This window comes from Stegodyphus dumicola, chromosome 12 (genome assembly GCF_044657685.1).
Source record: "Stegodyphus dumicola isolate Sdum_Otavi_A_Nest chromosome 12, ASM4465768v1".
Taxonomy (NCBI): Eukaryota; Metazoa; Arthropoda; class Arachnida; order Araneae; family Eresidae; genus Stegodyphus; species Stegodyphus dumicola.
The window spans coordinates 9,751,414-9,772,227 of NC_140779.1; the positions used below are offsets into that span (position 1 = coordinate 9,751,414).

The 20,814-nt window shown below is 31.6% G+C and overlaps 1 protein-coding gene across 1 annotated transcript in view; it reads right to left on the minus strand.

The window, feature by feature from the left end:
• The window catches only part of LOC118186081 (nonsense-mediated mRNA decay factor SMG8), an 84,038-nt gene that overhangs the window by 43,204 nt on the left and 20,020 nt on the right, over positions 1-20,814 (minus strand). The window contains exons 8-11 of the mRNA XM_035356087.2: positions 19,198-19,286; positions 17,575-17,708; positions 11,722-11,933; positions 2,617-2,756 (exon numbers count right to left, since the gene is read on the minus strand). Coding sequence (XP_035211978.1) covers positions 2,617-2,756; positions 11,722-11,933; positions 17,575-17,708; positions 19,198-19,286 — 575 coding nt within the window. The remainder of the gene's footprint in view (positions 1-2,616; positions 2,757-11,721; positions 11,934-17,574; positions 17,709-19,197; positions 19,287-20,814) is intronic.

Sequence of the window (20,814 nt, forward strand, 5' to 3'; positions counted from 1 at the left end):
TTGATGCACATGGAAATTAAGGTTTCATTATTAATTAATAAAACATGCAAATTTAGAGGCATAGACATATAGTAATTTGATTACTCTGTTTATAACTAGTACTATGTATTCATAACTAATAATAATTTTATACCTGTTTTTCCTATGATAAAGACGTGATAATATGATCTTTTACCATCGTGCAGTGATAGTTACTTTTTATGAACATTATGATAAACATAAGAAATGAATTGTATATTATTAATCACACATAAGATGGCTAACTCAGACTGCTTTCCAATATAAAAGATTGATTTATAGAATTATTTGGAGGCCTATTAAACACAGTAATACCCAGAAGTTACATAATGGGTGGGACTGACAAAAATGCATATACATAAAAATTTTAGCAAAATAAGATGTGGAGTTTAAAAAATGTATGAAAGAAAAAATATGTAGTAAAGAATGTATTTTTATTTTTCATCCAATGACTCAATAACCTTTTTTTAATTACATAAAATTTCTTCATAGTAAGCTAATGATTTTTCATTCCTTGTAGTATGTCCAATGTATTATTACTTTCCATACACAGTCTTTGCTATGCAAGTTCATCAGTTTGCTAATATCATCACCATCAAATTTCACCTGAACAGATTCTCAATAAAAATAAGGAAAAACCATAACTTACCTCACGCAAGCCTGTGCATTGATTTTTTTTTTTTTTTATATATTAAGATTTGTATACAACAATGCTTAATGTATTTGATATAAAAAAAAAAATTTAATATGGAGCTAAGAAATTGTGTTTTAACCCTTTTGAAGGGCAAAGCCTTTGGTCACATGTTTGCTTGAATTCCCACAACACCTCAAATTCAATTTCAAATTTACAACAGCTAGCATTCCAGTTACGCACCACAGTGAGCCTAACACATGTGATGAACATCAATGCACACAGTTTGCATAGCAAATTTATGACTGACAAATACTGCATGTACTTGAAAAGAAAGAATTGCTTAATCTTGAAACTGCCAGAGGGTTAAATAAAAGTACCTCAAAAGGCAATAAAAAATGTTGTAAATAAAATCTGAAATGTTTCAGATTTTAATTTATGTCCAAAGGGTTTTTTTAATTATTTTTTTAACATTTTGTGTGTTACCTTCATTTATTAAATATCATGTTCTTTGCACTTAAACCATAAAATTCAGTTCAACAGCAATATAGCAAAATAATTTTAAAATGAGCATATCTTTCGAATTTACAATACAAAGTCTCGTGCATTGGAAATAAAATTTTTTTTTTTCCTTCAGTACAGTGTTGCTATTGCTCACTTTGAAATAGTTTAATTTGTTAATCAAAAATTGAAGTGTTACAAAATATGAAATCGATAATACGACAAATTTTGAATTCGAATTAGGGCTTCCACATGCCCATAGTCTATGTTATTCAAATTTTGATGGTTCTAGGTACCATTGTTTTATCATAATGCAAGAAACACCCATTCATGCTTCATTATTTAATTTCTTTAACTATACAGGGCGATAATAAAAAAATAATAATAAAAATTTTTTTTGCACACTTTTATTAATTATACAAAGCAGTTCTGATGGTATCAAAGTATTTTCTAAACATTAAAATATCTAACTTCCTTTGGCAAGAATTGTTTTAAATACTTTGCAGAGACTTTCTAGAGATTTATATATATTTATCTAAAAGGTCTAGTAACAATTTATTTTTCAGGGAGTATCTAATGGCTTTTAATACATATTCAACTACAAATGCTATTTTTAAAATGAAAATTGTTAATAAAATATAAACTGGATGTCACATACTCTTGGAAAAACATTATTTTACCATTATAATATTAAAATATAAAAACTAATTTTTAAAAAGTGATTAATGAGTATCAGAGATAATGATTTAAAATAGATGTTACTTATGAAGAAATACAGATGGAATTTTGATAACATATGAGTGTCAAATTAACTTTTTTATATAGTTAAATTATGCCCTCTGCTCTCCACAGTACAGTTTACACTGACCTTGCCTAAATGGCAGTTTACAGTGCCTTTACCTAAAATATTCAATGAGACCTGTAAGAATTTGCAATATTTAAGAATATTTGTAAAAATAATTAGAAATATACAACCCACACTGATATGGCAGAAAAATCTACCTTTTTAAATCTTAGTTTTGATTCAGTGCTTGATGCAAACTAAGCAGCATTTCAAATTACTGTAGCAATTTAGCACAGCATATATTCCCAGGACTCTAGGACAACTGGCATACTGATCATAACACATTATTTAATAAGAGCAACTAGCACAGCAGTCCCAACAGAAGATTTAAAAATTTTCAAAAGAAAACCAGATGCACTAATCAAATAATAATAACAGTTAATTTCCAGCTAATTCTTAAAATTTTACTCATTAAAATTTGATAGAAAACTTTTCAAAAATAAAAATAACAACAAAGATTAAAAAAACAATTACAGTTCAAATCTTAAAACTGTATAAGTATCATAATTTTAAAATGTATTTTAGTAAAAACGTTACAGATATTGAAACACTTCAATGTATTTACAAAAATTACAGATATTTTATTTGAATCAAAAGAGACACAAATAAGTGAGATTTGTACCCTTCTGAAAATTTAACATCAGTATCCAAAGCAGCTTTAATTGTTTGATGAAAGGATCTACTTTTAGCATCCTTTGGCTCACTCTGCATTGCAGTTAAAATGTTGCAAGCAATTGTAAACCAAGTGTGAGCAGAAGCCAGCTGAAAAAAAAATTTAATAAATCATATTGAAAATCAGGTATTTTAGAGTTTTGTAATTAAAAGAAGAGATAATACATAAATAATTTAATAAATTAAATTTTCATATTATATATGTTACGGTGAAACACCGAAATCTGGTGAATGTCAACATTCACATAGTTGCTTGGTGTATGTCCGAAATATTTTCCAAATACTCTTATTTCTGACTTACACCGGTGAATGTCGACATTCACCATGCACTAATGGTGAATGTTGAACATATAAGAATATTATATTTCCTTCTCCGTAATTCATTCACGAAAAAACACACTTGAGACTCAGAATAAGAACTTAAGAACATAAGAATTTAAAACACACAGTATATTCAAAATGAGAAAGGAAAATAATAGAAGTCATAAACTTACCAAATTATGTGATTTAAATCTTATTTATTGCAACAACTTAAACTATTATGACACTTTGAATTGCACAAGAGGCCCTTGCTTTTACAACTGCATTTATTTGTGGAACACTTCCTTTTAGAATGGCAGTGTGTACATATACTCCTCTCTTTTCGACCTACACCAGAGCATATTTGCGATTGTCGACATACACTGGTAAGGGTCCGAATGTACAAGAATGTAAAGAAATATTCGATCTTTCACCGACATATTTGGTGAATGTTGACATTCTCTGGTGAAAGTCGACATTCTCCAATTTCGGTCTTTCACGGTAACATATACAAGCAACACCCTTGTTAAGATAAAAATTATTTAAATACAATACAATACTATCCTCAATTTTCTTTCATCATGGCCATGAGAATAACAAACTCTGATGAAGAAGGCCATATTTATTAACGTATGCCATATACCGTAACTTTCATCAACTATATGTATAGGTAAAGGACATATTACAGGAGTTTGGCAAAAATATGGAAACACTTGCTAAAATGCATGTTTGAACTAAAATTTTTCTTGCAAAAGCTGTTGGTGTCACTTATGTGTTTGCTCGCTAATGTGATCTGTATAACACCCTCAACACGTTACACGTGTCATTCGTTATTGAGACAGTGTTCTGTGCAATTGTGAGTGCATCCTATCAAAGCTGAATGAATTTGAATGTGTGCAAATTGTTGGTGCTTCCATAACCAAGATAGCTGAAATGTTTAGTATTTCAAGAGGCACAGTATCTAAGATTTTTAACTCGTACAGAAAAACCGTCAAAGCGCGAACGAAAATGTATGTCGAGTGACCATGGCAGATGATTATTGAAGAGGATTGTGATGAAAAATAAAGAGGGCTACAGCCACAACTAAATGTCACACACAGAAATTACAGCTGAACTGAATGTCACACAGTACAAAATCATTAATCCGAACCTCAAAGCTACAAACTTTCTGCGCATGCGTACACGCATAATGCATTTACACATGCACATGATACATTTACGCATGTGCATTTAATTTATAACGGACGGTATAAGCTAGGATAAAATTATCTAATTATCTATTTAATTTAATGTTGCATATTGTGTTGTTCCTTAATCTTCTAATTGCATCCGGCTTATTATTTTTTGCAGACTGTTAGAGCAATTTTATAAAAAGTAAGCTTGAACTTTCGATTATGTCAAAAAGAGTTTTGATTCTGGAGCTGCCAAAGGATCTACAAAGCGAAAGCATGTTTTGATGTACTGCTTCTGATAGTGAAGAAAGTGACAGAGAGGTTATTGAAAACGAAAAAATTTCGATTGACCAGTTAGTCGGTATTCTCGATACAGCAATTACAGGACTTGAACAGTGGCGCTGAACAAGAAATTATGTCTGTTTATAGAATTAAAGAGAAAGTATTAGCACAAAAAACGAAGCAACTTAAACAACTTGCATTGAAAGAAATGTTTAATAAAGTAAACAAATAAATATTAAGCTTTTTTTTGTAAATTTTGATACCCTTTAGATCATAATTGTTCTTTATTTCATAAATTACGGTTTCATATTTTTAATTTTATAATTTCTGCATGCCATCTTACCAGATTTAAATTGATGATCTATAATCTGGTAAAACCCTAATCCAGAATCGCCAAAGTCCCGACGAGTCCAGATTAAAGACTGTACTGTATTTGCAAACCCTACGAGCACCAAAACAATACGAAGGGTATTTTTGGGCAAGCTGCAATTCAAAAGTCACTCATCAGTGATCAAAATGCTCTTAAGGAGAGAAAGTGGTGCCAAAGTCATAAAACCTGAACTGTAGAGCAATGGAAGACTGTCATTTGGTGAGATAAGTTTTGTTGTCCATTGTTTCCAACTTCTCGGCAAGTTTACGTTTGGCGAATGCCATTCCAAGCCTATGAGAGACACTTGCTGCCGAAAGTGAAATATGGCGGGGGTTCATTCATGGTTTGGACAGCTATACCATGGGGCCTATCATTACTGTGCAATGTCACATTATTGCAAAGGATTATGTGCAATTTTGGCTGATCACGTTCATATCATTGTACAAATTCTGTTCCCCAAAGGCGATGCTGTATTCCAAGACAACAGAGCTCCTGTTCACTCAGCTCTCATCCACGAATAATTTTCTGAGCATGAGGGTGAACTTTCACATCTAGCTTAGCTACCACAGTCACTAGATATCAATATTATTGAGAATTTATTGGCTATTTTAGACAGAAATCTGCATCATCATCATCGTTAACTGAAATTCACAATATTTTACAAGAAGAATGGTACAAGATTCCCTAGCAAAGCACACAAGACCACTGTTTCGTCATTCAGAGAAGACTGCAAGCTGTTTTGAATACCAAAGATTTTCCTACATTGTATTTATCACAGCAATATGCTTTTATTTCAGCCATTCCCCATTTTTGTCCAACCCCTGTATTTTCAGCCCAAAAACTCAATGGAGAGTTTTCAGCAAATAAGCACAAATCAGGACCATATTTTTTTTACTATTAGTACAATGTCTGCCTGGCTGTGTATGACAGTTGTTTTGTCCAAGATAACTCTTATATCAAACTTCCAAAAATTTACATTTTTTGTATACAGTACAAAGTCCGAGATTTGGACTCGTCGGGACTTTGGCGATTCCAGATTTGGGATTTTTCTGGATATTAGATCATCAGCTTAAATCTAGTAAGATGGCATGCAGAAATTATAAAATTAAAAATATGAAATCAGTGTTTATGAAAGAATGAACATCTATGATTAAAGGGCATCAAAATTTGCAAAAAAAAAAAAAAAGCTTAATATTTATTTGTTTACTTTATTAAACATTTCTTTCAATATAAGTTGTTTAAGTCGCTTCTTTTTTTTTTTTTTTTTTTCTTTCTGCTAATATATTTTCTCTTTAATTCTGTAGACACATCATTTCTTGTTCAGTTACATTGTTCCTATAACTGCTGTGTAGATAATTCCGACTAACTTGTAAATCGAATTTTTTTTTGTTTTTGTTTTTGTTTTTTTTTTTGTTTTCAGTAACCTCTTTGTCACTTTCTTTACTATTCGTAGTGGTATTTTCTGGATCAAAGCCATACTACAGATTTTGCCATCCATTAATTGACTGATGATTGAGGAGCATTATTATCACAAAGAAAAACTTCTTTTATATCATATTCATTTTATTACCACTTCTAAACATTTCTTTACAAAATCCCTTAACTGCAAATTCCCCCTTTGATTTGCGATATCCAAAAATTTTTTAAATTCACAGCTATCATCATAAAAGTTAGCTATCTCGTTCACTATACATATTTGGCTATGTATAATGAGATTGGTGACTAAAGACAAGTTGTTCCGCTAAATTTTATCTTGCCTCTATCGTGCATTGAAACAATTAAGCCTGAACTGTATTAGTTATTTATTACACTTATGTCTATTTCTTGCAAATGCTTAAGGCTTAACTGAGTCCTGAATAAATAAATTCCCAAATATATTTAAAGCTCATTGAGGGCCGACTCTAGATATCTTACAGCCTGATGCAGTCTCTGTGAGTCCTAAATGCTGCTACCAAGCGCCTTCCCTAAATTCTGCCACCTGGTGTGGCCATATGAGCCCTGGCGCTGGCTCTGGGTTTATGTGAATAACAAATCAGTTATTCTTAATTCAAATAGCACCAAATGTAATCTTTTGGCCTATGAGTATCATTCAGAAAATCTATTTTTAGCATATGGAAAGAAATTTTTGTTAAATTTTTCCTCATCAACATTTCTTAGAGCATTTATCTAAATCTGTATTCATCGCTAAGCGTAATATCAACATAAAAGGTTACTATATTCTTTATTATTCAAGTACTAACATGAAAAATTGTTAAGCATCGCTACACACATCGCTTCTTGCAATTTATTAAAATAACAGAAGATGGATGTATTACTCAAGTTGTCATATGTTGATAAACATGCAGTGATAAAAGCAAAATATAATAAATAATGATTCGCTAGATTGGCGTTGGGGATTATAAAATATAAGTCGGTGTAAAATCAATGATGTTATCTTGTAGAATGTTTTGGTTTGAGATGTATGCCAAGCAGATGCACAGCAATGGAGCTAAATTATCCATCATACAAATTAATGCTGAAAAGATTGTTTCTTCAGTAACGAGGTATTTTATTTAATGCCGAAGAGAAATTAAGAATGAGTACTCTTCATGTGTTTTCTTATGCGCAAGGGGGGCTAAACAAATGTGCATGCATAAAGTATACAAAAAAAAGTTGTTGTGGCTTTGAGGTACAGATTTTAGATCATTCCAGATATTAGACATCCAGATCTCAGACTTTGTACTATATTATGTGATGTTGTATCTAATATGTTTAGGGATCACATATTATATTTCAGCTAAAATTGATAAAATGGAAGTGATACTTTATTTAGAGCTCTGAACAGATTTTCATGAAAAAAATATATTATCATATAATCTAAAAATTTTTTATGCATATGCAATCATAAAAATATGCTAGATTTTGTATACATATTATAAATCAGAAGAGGTACTTGGAAATCTTAATAGATTTTTGTGGAACAATATAGAATCACTATAGTAAAAATTTCATCTAAAACAATACAGTACTCATTTTTATTATATCTAACTAGGATATATATTTATGTCCAGCAATAGAAAAAAAATAATTTTTACAACAGTTTTCCAGTTGCAAAACTAAAAACTCTTTTAAGGAAGGCATTTTATTAAAAAATGCACTTCTTATTCTCCTGCACTGTTGATGATGATGAGGAACAAGAGCAGATAGCAAATTCAAAAATACCTATAGATTTACTTCTTACTAATCCTGGAACACACAGCAGTTATTGTTCAGTTATAATTGTAAAAACTAACAAGCATTGTTTACTGATACCTAAATATCGTGGGGATATATGTGCAAATTGAAATTAATTCTGATATACTGATACTATAAAAATAAGACAGAATAAAATTAAACCACAGTAATTGTTTCAAAGTAGTCTTCCAATTTAATTAAATTTGTGCAAAAAACGTGGAGATGTGGTAATAAATGAAAATTATATAACAAATAGCTGATATATAAAGATAAAATGACATTTCTTCAGTGAAATGAGAATGCACCAAACATCAATCAACGAAAGGACAACAAAACCTGTAGAATGGTTCTAAATCCATAAAATATTGCTACCAATATTGAAGAAAGTGACAGAGAGGTTGCTAAGAGTGAAAAAATTTTGACCGACAATTTAGTGCGAATTCTCGACGCAGTAGTTACAGCACTTAACACTGAAACTTTGTAAATGAACAAGAAATTAAGTCTACCTATAAAATTAAAGAGAAAGTATCAGCACAAAAAATAAAGCAACTTAAAAACCAAACATTCAAAGAAATGCTTAATAAAGTAAACAAATAGATATTGGGCTTTTTTTTTTTTTTGTAAATTTTAATTCTTGTAAATTCATAAATGTTTTAATATTTCATAAATATCCATTCCATATTTTTTTTGAATGTCATCTTATTATATTTAAACTGAAAATCTAACATCCAGAAAAATCTCAAATCCGGAATCGATGAAGTCCCAGCAAGTTTGGATCTTGGACTTTTTACTTTACAATATATTAAATATTGCAAATATTTTAAGTAATATGATGCAGAATTCAACATTTAACATGCATAAAGTACGACAGAAAATCTAGATCATATTATGAAGAACTTTGAAGATGAAAAGGACATTTTAAAAACATTATTAATTCTGCAAAAGAAAACAGCAAATGAATTCGACATCAATCTTGTTTTCCGAATAATTCAGCCCCCCCCCAAAAGTAACAGTTAGGATATGAAATATCAGATATATCTACAAATAATGCTAAATAAAATTTTAAAACCCAGTTTTTTCCCCATAATTTTAGATGCTACTTTATTGTCAACTACAAAGAGATTTGCTCATTTGTTACAACACAATAAGGATTTTAAACATGCTCACAGCATAAACAAACTGACAGAACAGGATGAGGATTTTAAACCTTTGCACAGATTTAATGAAACAAACAAAGATTTGTAGCTACAGTTTAACAATAAAATTATAATAGTTGAGAGAAACCTTATTTGAAGAATTAGACAAAAATTTTTGTTTAAATAAATTATATGTCACCTCACATGGCTTAAACTATATATATGAAAATAAAATAACTCATACATTTCTAAATATTGCCACAGCACTGTGCATCATTATCTGTGTAACAGCATAAAATGTATATAACTAGTTTGAAAATAACTCACAGATATTTTAATAATTATAAATGTTTACTTTGCATATTATTACATCATCATTTCTGGCAACAGTTTTATCTTCGGAATCCAATTTATTAAAATAACAGAAGATGAGTTTTTGACTACCGAGTTAGTGAATAAAAATTATATGAGGGTTGGAACTTTAATAGTGGCAACTATTTATTTACAAGGAATACAAAAGTGATTCATGTCACCATGTTTTACAGTCCTTCAATATAGTCGCCAGCATTGTGTACAACCCGTTTTCAACGATGTGGAAGTCGCAGAATACCTGTAGCAGCACCTGTTTTGTTGAAAGTTTGAATGGACCAGTCTACTGCCGCAAGAATCTCAGGAACAGTTTGGAAGCAAGTGCCACGAAGTGGTTCCTTCATCTTAGGAATTAAGTCATAGTCATAAGAGCATAGAACTAGGGAGTATGGTGGATGGTAAAGTACTTCCCAGCCCCATCGCTTGAACAAATCAGTCACAGCTTGCGCTGCATGCGGCCGAGCATTGTCATGCAAAATGAGAGGAGCGTTCTGCAGAAAGTGTCGCCGTTTTTTCCTCAAAGCTGGTCGGAGATAGTGCTCCAAAAATGAGCAGTAATACTGCGCAGTGACGGTATGCTGTGGGGGAACGGTATGCGTTAGGATGACAACATCACAGTCGTACACGAGAATCACCATAACTTTCACATTGCTGGGGTTCTGACGAAATTTCGAACGTCGTGGTGACCCGTGATGACGCCATTCATTTGATTGGCGTTTCAGTTCTGGCTGGTACGATCGGGCCCAAGTCTCATCCAGCGAAATGATAGGGCGTAAAAAAGCATCTCCTTCGCACTCATGGGTGGGTTGGGGCAGCATCGTATCGTAGCCATGCCATTTCTGCATTTCCGTCCATTGATGTGGAACCCATCAATGGACAGACGATCATTAAGGGCAATTGTGACGAAAAATAAGAAGACCACAGCTGCAAAAGTTACTGCTGAAATGAATGTTGTGTTACCGAACCCTGTGAGTACCAAAACAATTAGAAGGGAGCTTCATAAACAGGGAATTGCTGGCCGTGCTGCAATTGAGAAGCCACTCATCAGTGATGCTAATGCCCGTAACAGGAAAAGGTGGTGTTTAAGTCATAAAGCCTGGACTATAGAGCAGTGGAAGCGAGTAATATGGTCTGACGAGTCTTCTTTCACATTGTTTCCCCACTTCTGGCCGAGTTTACGTCTGGAGAATGCCATCTCAAGCCTATAATACAGACTGCTTGTTGCCAAGAGTGAAACATGGTGGGGGTTCTGTTATGGTTTGGGCAGCCATATCGTGGTTCTCTGCTAGCCCCATGATAACTGTGTCAGGGCACATGACTGCCAAGACTTATGTGAACAGTTTGGCCGATCAAGTTCATCCCATGGTACAAATTTTGTTCCCCGATGGTGATGGTGTCTTCCAAGACGACAAAGCCCCTGTTCACACAGCTCACATTGTCCAGGACTGGTTTTCTGAGCACGAGGATGAGTTGTCCCATCTCCCCTGGCCACCACAGTCACCAGACCTGAATATTATCGAACCTTTGTGGTCTACATTGGAACGGAAAGTGCGTTCTCGTTATCCACCGCCAACATCGTTATCTGAACTTGCCACCGTTTTGCAGGAAGAATGGTATAACATTCCCTTGGCAAACATACAGGAACTGTATTTATCAATTCCGAGAAGACTGCAAGTTGTTTTGGATGCCAACGGTTTTCCTACACCATATTAAGCAAAGAAACATGTTTTTTTAAAGGTGTTTTCATATTTTTGTCCAACCCCTGTATCATGCATTTAATATACTAAATAAATAGTAGTATTGTGAAGTTAATTTAATTTACAGATTACTTATGGGTATCCTTAAATACAAACTTGAACGAAGGTAATTTTGTACCTGCAAAGGTGGTACTGATCTTTACTTCCTAGTTTAACATTACAAAAATTAACTAAAGTTAAAAGGCATGCATAACCATTAGTACATGAATAAAAATAAGAGAAAAAATAATCATAAAACTTACATTTAAATTACAGAAACAAACATTTATCATTGTTTGAGACAGACACAGTTTAAATAGCTTGCTTTTTTAAAGGACTTAAAAAAGACACCATGTTCCTAGTTAACACCATAAGGTTTTACAGATAGTTTGCCTTTAATATAAAATTAAAATTTACAGTAGAAAGTTTGAATAACGGTACTTTTAAAAACTTAAGAGAATATGATGATATACAAACCTCAAAATAGGCAGGCACCGGATAACGACCAACATTATCATCAAATCCTTTTGTTAAAGCTAAATTAATGTGCTGAAACAAAAATTTTGAAAAGCTGTGATCAGTATTATCACTTCCAAAAGGCATGCGTTCAGCAAAAGTGTTTTCAGAGGAATGAAAAGTACTGTTTCCTAGAGAAGTAGTCTGACTTCTCTGTTTGTTTTCTGTAAGATCTGCAGAATACAAAACATTATTTTTACAAACCTGATATTTTCCCAAAAGATACAATAATAGCTTATACTATATTAAATTATATGCTTTTTTAACTTAATATACCTAAATAAGATTCAGTTCATAACATAAAATATTCTAAAAAAGGTTCTGATGACCTTTTTAACTATACACATGTCTGTGTCTCTACATATAATAAATGGAGGAGTCTCTCTGAATGTGTGTGTCTTTAAAATGTGGTTTTGGCAACAGTTTTTCATTCAATGCTTTGTATACTGGACTGCTGACTGTTGAGAATATCAATAAAATGCTGCTTATTTTCTTTTAATTTTTGGACACGCAACACGCACTTTGCAATCTTCTTATTCTGGCGTGCATGTGTCTCACCAGGCACAACAGAAAGAATTTCCTTTTCCCCCTTTCTCTCTTTATTAGCTAATGGCAAAGAGGTTTGTATATATTGAATTATGTCAGCCACAAAGCCTAATTTTGATTGGTTATTGCTTTCTGATGATAGTTTCATTCTTTTAGAAATGTGGTTTTGGCAACAGTTTTTCATTCATTGCTTTGGATACTGGACTGTTTACTGTTTTCTCTTGAAAATATGAGATTTATTGCTTATTTCATTGTAATTTTTTATATTATGTTTTAATTATATGTCATTTTAATTATACAAAAAGTTTTGCATGATTTTTTTTTTTAAGAAACAAAATTCTTAACTTCCTTTATACCATTCGAATTCTTAAGATTTTGCAACGTGAAGTTGGTTAATTTATTTATTAAGATAATTAATATTTGTATTAACCTTTTAACTGTCAAGTTATTTTGATGATTTGGGTGCATAAATTGTCAATTTTTTTTTTTAAATTTCAAAAATGAAATGTTTGCCTCGCAGTCAAAAAATAAAAAAAATGCCACGCACTTTGAACTTTAACCTCTATCCTTTGAAACCTTCAGCAAAATGCATCTGTTGAACTGAAGCCGAAATAAACTTCTCCGATATGTATTTGGGTATAACAATACGATGCACTCGAAAAAAAATTAGCCTGAGTAATATTCGGGCGTGACATTTTGGAATACCAGTGCTGTGCCCGAGATTATTTCGGGCATAACAGTTAAAAGGTTAAGGGATATTGCTTATTTCATTGTATTTTTTTTATATATATAATAAATTTTTATATTAGTGGTTTTTTTTTTTTTTTTTTTTTTGGATAAAATTGTCCTGAGTAAAATTCTGTGCAGTTTTTAAATTTAATGTTTGGTGTTCCCTTTAGGTATTTTCCTGATACATTTAAAAACCAGACGGAGACTAGTATATATATATATAATAGTTTCGTAAGAACAAAGAGTAAAGTTAAATTTAATTTAAATAATTCTCTAGCACCATTGCTGCAAAGAATGAAATTTGAATTTAATAAATATTCTCTCATTTGTATAAAACCAATTTAAATTTAAATTTTAAATATGAAAATTTAATTGTATACAAATAAAAGATTAATTTTTGCTGCAAACTAATTTGCAATATCATTTAAATTCAGAGAGCATATGTAAATTAAGTGCTAGTATCTAAAATCATGAAAAAATATTTAATAATTAAAAAAATTAATCCTAAAAAATTTTAAGAATTTTTGTTGAGCAGAAATGAATAATTGTTGAGCAGGCTGGAGACAGATCTTTTTAATGCTCTCTGAATTTAAATGATATTGCAAATTAGTTTGCAGCAATAATTAGTCTTTTATTTGCATACAATTAAATTTTCATGTTTAAAATTTAAATTAGCTTTATACGAATGAGAGAATATTTGTTAAATTATATATATACATTTTTTCAGTTTTGCAAATGTGAGATTTTATGATCCCATCTTCATCCAGTTTTATGAGCATTAACTGCCTTAGAGCTTCACATGTATAAAATAAAAATACTTTCAATGAGTCAAGAAATATGAAAAGTATATATACATAAAGAAGAATGTCTGTGTGTTTGTTCGTGATTAACTCAGTAATTACTATAGCTATCGCCACCAAACTTTCTAAAATTCTTTTGGGTCCAGGAAAAAGTCGACGTCCACTTTTCTTAAAAATAAATAAATAAATAAATAAATAAACCAATTAAAACTCTGAAAATGATAAATTTGGTACTCATTTTCCCCAGTGGCAACAGTCTTGAGCATTGGATATAAAAATGTTTACTTTGAAAAGTGTTGCTGCTGTTCACTTTCAAATTGCAGAGTTTATTAATAAAAAATTTGTAAGTTTTTTAAAATCTATATAAATATAAGGAAGAATGTCTGTTTGTGTGTTTGTTTGTTCATGTTATTGATTTCTGATGAATTATGATAAATTTTTTGCCTCATTTAATCGACTAAATTTGAATATAAGTGAAAAAATGGACGGAACTTGAGCTTTTACGACCATTTCATTTGAAAGACGAAAATCATTAAAAACTGTGGCCATTGTTGCTGATATAATGAGAGAGAGTTAGTTTATTTTTCTATGAAAATCTTTTATGTGGGTTCCATATTGCATCACACTATATATGACTATGAATTTGAACTATATGACTATGAATTTTATTTTTTGCATCGTTATTAGAGAATTACGTTGGTACTGTTCTCTCAGTTGTCAAGATACATTACTGTCAATCTAACTTAACTGGCATTTGATATGTAAAGATATTTTTAAATCAATTGATTAAATTAAATTCTAATCATATTGCTTAATAATGTGTTGACAATTCTCTACCTAAATTGCCTCCCAGTTCCTAAATTTTGGCGAAATCCTTTCTTTATTATAAATTATATTAACCTGTTGGCGCTCGCCAAATCACCAAACTCATAAATTTGTCATATTACATAAAGTCCTTAAGAACACTCCTGATGAGAAGATAGTGTCACTTCGTGATTTCAATTAATATCGCTGATTGGATGAGCCCCATGACGCACACATATCTATAAATAGGGCTCCTCCTCAAGGTACAGGAGGGAACGCTTCTGAGACAGATGCTAAAATAAACGTATCACTTTATATTCCAAAATTTGTCTCATTCCTGTTGCCCCGGCTGCACAGCACAAATAATGTATGAGATTCTACATTTCATATATATATATATAGAGAGAGAGAGACACTGTTGCCTTTACGTATATATATATTAGTATTCAGTGATTTCTCATGTTCATCATTTTAAAAGCCCTACAGAAATTATACTGCCAGCATAAGCCACATAAAAACATTCCTTTCATGCTATATTTATTTATTTTTACTTAATATGAAATTAGCTGTAAATTTACCTTCTCCATCTTAAATTGAATTCTAGTTAAGTATGAATTTGAGCCTTTTTTCCTGAAAACATTTATTCTGTAGCAAATTTTGTTATTAAAGGTTTGATTATTTTGAAGAGAGCTTTTTCAAATTGATGTGAGGCAGAAAAGCATTTAAAATATGATGGTTCTAACAGGATTTATAAAAAGAAATCAGAAATCATTGTAGTAATATTTCAACAATGAAATATAATAGGAAAGAGCTTAAAGAAGGGAAATTAAGGACAGGAGTTTTGAAAATCATCATATAGCATCTTTTAGACTTCCATTATAGATATTTAATCCATTCTTAAACAAATTTTTCAGCTTTAATTTATTGAAGTAATATACATGTTTAGATAATTTCTACATAAGAAGCATTATTTATAATTATGAATACGAGGGCTATCCAGAAAGTAGATTACGTTTTGGAATAAAAAAATAAACAAAGTATAGGAAACAAATTTTATTATATACAGATGAAAGCCACACTCAAATACTACTTTTCTACATAGTCACCATACAAATTAAGGCATTTATCGTAGCGATGTACGAGCTTGGAAATTCCTTCGTCGAAAAATTCGGCCGCCTGCGCCTTCAACCACTTCGTTACCTCTTCTTGCCTTCCATCTTGCACAAAACTTGTGGTAACCAAGCTTTTCGCTGATGATTTCGTGCAACAAACTTCGCGAAATTTGTGGAAAACTCAAAGAAAGTTCCGTTATTGTGAAATTTCGATTTTCACGGACTTTAGCATCGACTTTTTCGAGAAGTTCGGCGGTCACTATGCTGGGTCTCCCACTTCGATCTTCGTCGTGAACATTGGTTCGGCCATTTTGAAATCTTATGACCCACTGACGCACTCCACCTTCAGTGATAATGTTGTCCCCATACACTTCACGAAGCTGCCGATAGATTTCTATCGGTTTACAGTTTTTTGCAGTCAGAAACCTTATTACTGAGCGCACCTCGCAGCTCGTGGGATTTTCAATTAACGCAGACATTTCAAACCGTCACAGTATCTGAACGGAGCACAGCACGAACCTCTCACTAGCACGGCTAGATGCAGACTGAGCTGCGCAACGCTCTGACCCCAAGATGGCCGCGCTAGCCCCGCCCCTAGCGGACACAGACGGAAACGTAATCTACTTCCTGGATGGCCCTCGTATTTTCTCCCTGCTTTATAACATTTATAAGGAAAACAGAGCATATTTTTTCTGATAACAGGTTTAACTTTTCACCCCCAGAAGGCAATTTTTTTCAAGTTTATTAATAATATGAAGAGAAGAGAGCATAAACTGAGATCAAACTCCCTCTTCTGGTTTTTTACTCATAAAAAATAATTATGGATAATCAATGCTATAAATAACAAATATGAAGAGAAAATGCTGAACATGCATACTAAAATTACAAATATGAAATTAATTGCAAAAATGTCTCAAAAATATATTTACATATTAATCTATACATCACCATTTCTCAGAGAAACTGAAACAACTCCTTGTGGAATACTAGAGTTCCAGAAAAATCCAAGCTGAGAAATGCTAGTTTAAAATGTTATTTATATGAATCAAGAGGATTTAAAAATTATTTTATATATGTTGTCTTCCTTTAGTTTCAAATAAAAATGATATATAAGACAGGATTTCTATTTCAATCATTTTGCTACTTAACCCATGAAGAATTTTATCATTATCAATTAAATAATGTTTAAAATTTTGTATTAAAACTAGATAGTAGCACGATTATAAGACACTCTTTACAAGAACTTAGTAAGCAGCATATTTAAAAAAAAAAACTTGCATAAAATATCAAACTTATGCAATCCCCCCCCAAAAAAAAACTGTACAAAAATGCAGAAATATTTTATTAAAAAAAAAACTTAGAAAAAGGAAAGGAGATCATTCAAATGGATTCATAATATTGGAGACAAAGAAATATTTTTACATTAATTATATGGAGATTCATTAACTATTGGTTAAGCTTAAATATTTTTTCATTTTGAAAATGCAGTGACATGAATTTTATTTTATGCTAACAAAAGTTCTTTAAAATATTGTTTAATTTATTTCTCTTTTTTCTTACAATACTTTTGCCCACTTACTTCCTTATCATAGAGTCACAAGAACAACCCCCCCCCCAAAAAAATACATTTGAATTTTATTTTCCCAGTGGTTTAATGTTAGCAGCTACTTTTGATAAGTGTCCAGCAAAATATCAAGACTATTTCTGCTTTTTTTCTAGTAATAAAGAATAAAAATTATAATACTCAGTACAATTACTACATTTAATTTAACCATTTACAACTAATGCATAATAACAACAATACAAGTCTCAGAAATAAATACCTAATTCCTTTGCCATCTGACAATGAGCTCGTATCTGAGTTAAAAAGAATCCAACAAAATCAGTAATATATGGTTTCGAAGAAAATATAAACACAAATTCTTGATTTGCAGGAACAGCAAAAAGAGAATTTCCACTGGAAAAAAATTAAAATTACATTTATAATACATCTCAGTACTATATTATACAGATACAGAAAACTATATTTTTTCACAGTACACTGTCCTTTATGCCTTAATCTATATTAAAACGTATTTCTAACTTCTTTAAAAAAAAAAAATTTGCAAAACATAAAACACTGTGCAGTTAAATGATAAAAGCAATATTAAAAAAACTGATGTGGGCACCACATGATTTCCTTGTATGGCCTATTAAATTATACACATTTTTTGCTGCATTTAAACATATATACATTTGCTGCATTTAAACATTCTTAATTTGCCACTTTTAATTTGTGTTCTGTACAGTAGAAATATTTAAATATTTCTACCGAGGAATTGAAAAATAGTCATTGTAAAATGTAGTGGTGGTACTAAAGTGTTTCAATTTTTGTTTAGATGGTATGCATTAGTCAAAAGGTTCAGAACCGCTGATCTAGAGCTTAATAGAATGGGAAGACAAACAGTGTTAGCACGCATGGCAGTGGATTGCATCTCAGTTTTGACAACATTATCACAACAATGAAGAACAGTATAACATTAGGCTATATCAACCAGCACTGTATGCAAAGAATTGCTACAATAATTTCTGCTGATTATCTATCTATAACCAGTAATTTAAAAGATACAAAAAGCAAAGACAAGCTGAACGGGCTCAAGTTGTCTTTTTCAACAAGTCCATCCACATTTAATATTAGTATCTAGGATAGTCAGATCTCTGTTCACCATTACAGCAAAGAATGGCATCAGGAAGAACACATGGCACAGTATCACAATGCTCCCAGTAGGAGTGTCTTGGTCTGTGATGATACCACAATGCATTCTTGTATTCATCTTCAATTAATTAAAACATCGCATATATATATAATTTAGTAGGGTCTAGAAACTGTAAGTTTTACATCTCTAAAGAATCTTCCTAGAGCTACCTTTAAACAGGATAATACTACTACTTGCTAATGTCCGGCATTCTCTCTCTAAACTCCACGCACCAACTATTTCTTGGCATATGTGGCTGCCTAACTGGTCTATCAACAAGCATGTGTGGAATATAGTTGCTCAAAATTTAGCCAGTATTTCAGCATTTGCAGTTACCACGATTATAGTGGTCCATACAGAATGAATCTACATTAAATGACATTGTCATATGTTCCAGAATGTTATTGGTCAATACCTTACTGTGTGCAATTCATTATCATGGAAGGTATGCACATAAAGTACTGAGCTTAGTATATTCCTTTTAATGTGCAGATTTGTAATTCCAATCATTTCTACCTTATATGACATCACATCCACAAATATTTTTACTATGATTCATGTCTCTGTTGACATTGCAATGTCAATGAAAAACATCTGTTGACATTGCAGTTTCAATGAAAAGCAATCTCATTATTTAGGGGTCTCAATTCCTATTTTTAGAAGCATACACTACAAATTTCAAACATAAAACAATTCTCATTTTTAAGTTACCTGACATTTGTGATGACTCGGCTTTTCCTTAAAATTCTGTAAATCTGATCTTCAAGAGAATGCTCCAATTTTTTTAATGGACTTTGTTTCTTTGAATGAAAAAAAAATTTTTTTGTTTAATATATACACATAAGTTGAAAAAACTTTCACTGCTTAGAATAAAGCTTGAACTACAAAATGATTAGAATAAACTTGAAAAGTAACAACATTAAAACAATAATTATCAGCAAATATACCATCAAAAACATTTAATCAAGAATTTTTATCAGCAATGTGCTGTTAAGCAATTTTTTTGATATTTTGTAGAGAACCAGTGGCATAGCTAGGGTGGGGCAAGGGGGGACATCTGTCCCCGGGCGCAGCATCCAGGGGGCGGCAAATTGATGGTGCGAAATTTTAGAGTAAAGTGTTTTCCATTCGTGGCAAACAGAAAGGGTGCAAAATCTCCAGTTGTCCCCGGGCGCTGAAAACCCTAGCTATGCCTCTGTAGAGAACTATGTATTAAGTACACATACATAATTATTTTTAAAATATTTGTAATAGAGAAATATACATTATTTAAATAAAAATAAATACAGATAAAAAGCATACAACTCATTAATACATTTTTGAAATATCTGTTTTAAGCAGTTTGTTTTAAAATTTTAGAACATACAAATTTCCCTATCCTCTATACAGATTTATTACTTCCTGATTAAATATGCTATCTTCTTCTGCTCAATTACATTACAGTTCTAAATTACATTACTGTATTTTCACCGCTGCATTCATAAGAATATTTCAAGTTAATTTGGAATTCACTACTCCAATAAAATGAAAAGTATTATTTTTATTTCTCTTTAAATGTTAGAAATTTTAAATGTTGCAAACTAGCTTGATTAAAATAACAAAGGCTTTACTTTTAGTTACATGTGTAAAATTTGAATAAATTTTGGAGACAATAGTTGTAAAAGGAATAATCAATAAAACATAGCAGCTTGCTTTAACCCCTTCGCGGCAACTGTCACGTATACGTGCCAGCAACGAATGCACTTACCTACCGTCCGACACGCAGGCGTGCCAGAGGATTGTTCCATTCTCTACCAACTGTCACGTATTTGTGCCAGTACTTTGGAACGTTTTTCAAACTATAATTTCTGCCACAAGATGGCACTGTATGTCCATATGGTTTCAGATGCATGTAAATTAGACTTTCTACTCGAAATGAGAGAAGCATGATTCACATACACGTGTTTTTGATTATATAAACAAACAGGGAAATAAATGTTTCCGAATGGCGTGATTTATGACGTCTCTTTAAATCACACTTTATTCGCACGTGGTAGTTGTTTACTGTAAGTAGAGAAGTTTTATTTGCTCTAAAGTGTTGGGTATTTCGGTTTGCAGTTCAGTTTTTAGAGAATAATTAGATCTTATTAGACGCGAATTCTTTGTTTTTACCGTTGCAATGTCGAAGCGTCAAAAATGTTTAACAGAGCATGAAATAGCAGAAATGATGCAAAATATTTCAGATATTGATTCTGAAATTCTGATATTGATTCTGAAAGATTAACTGAAAGACATTTTCCAAAACTTTGTTCAGAAGAGACTGATAAGAAAATGAGACAACGATGCTTC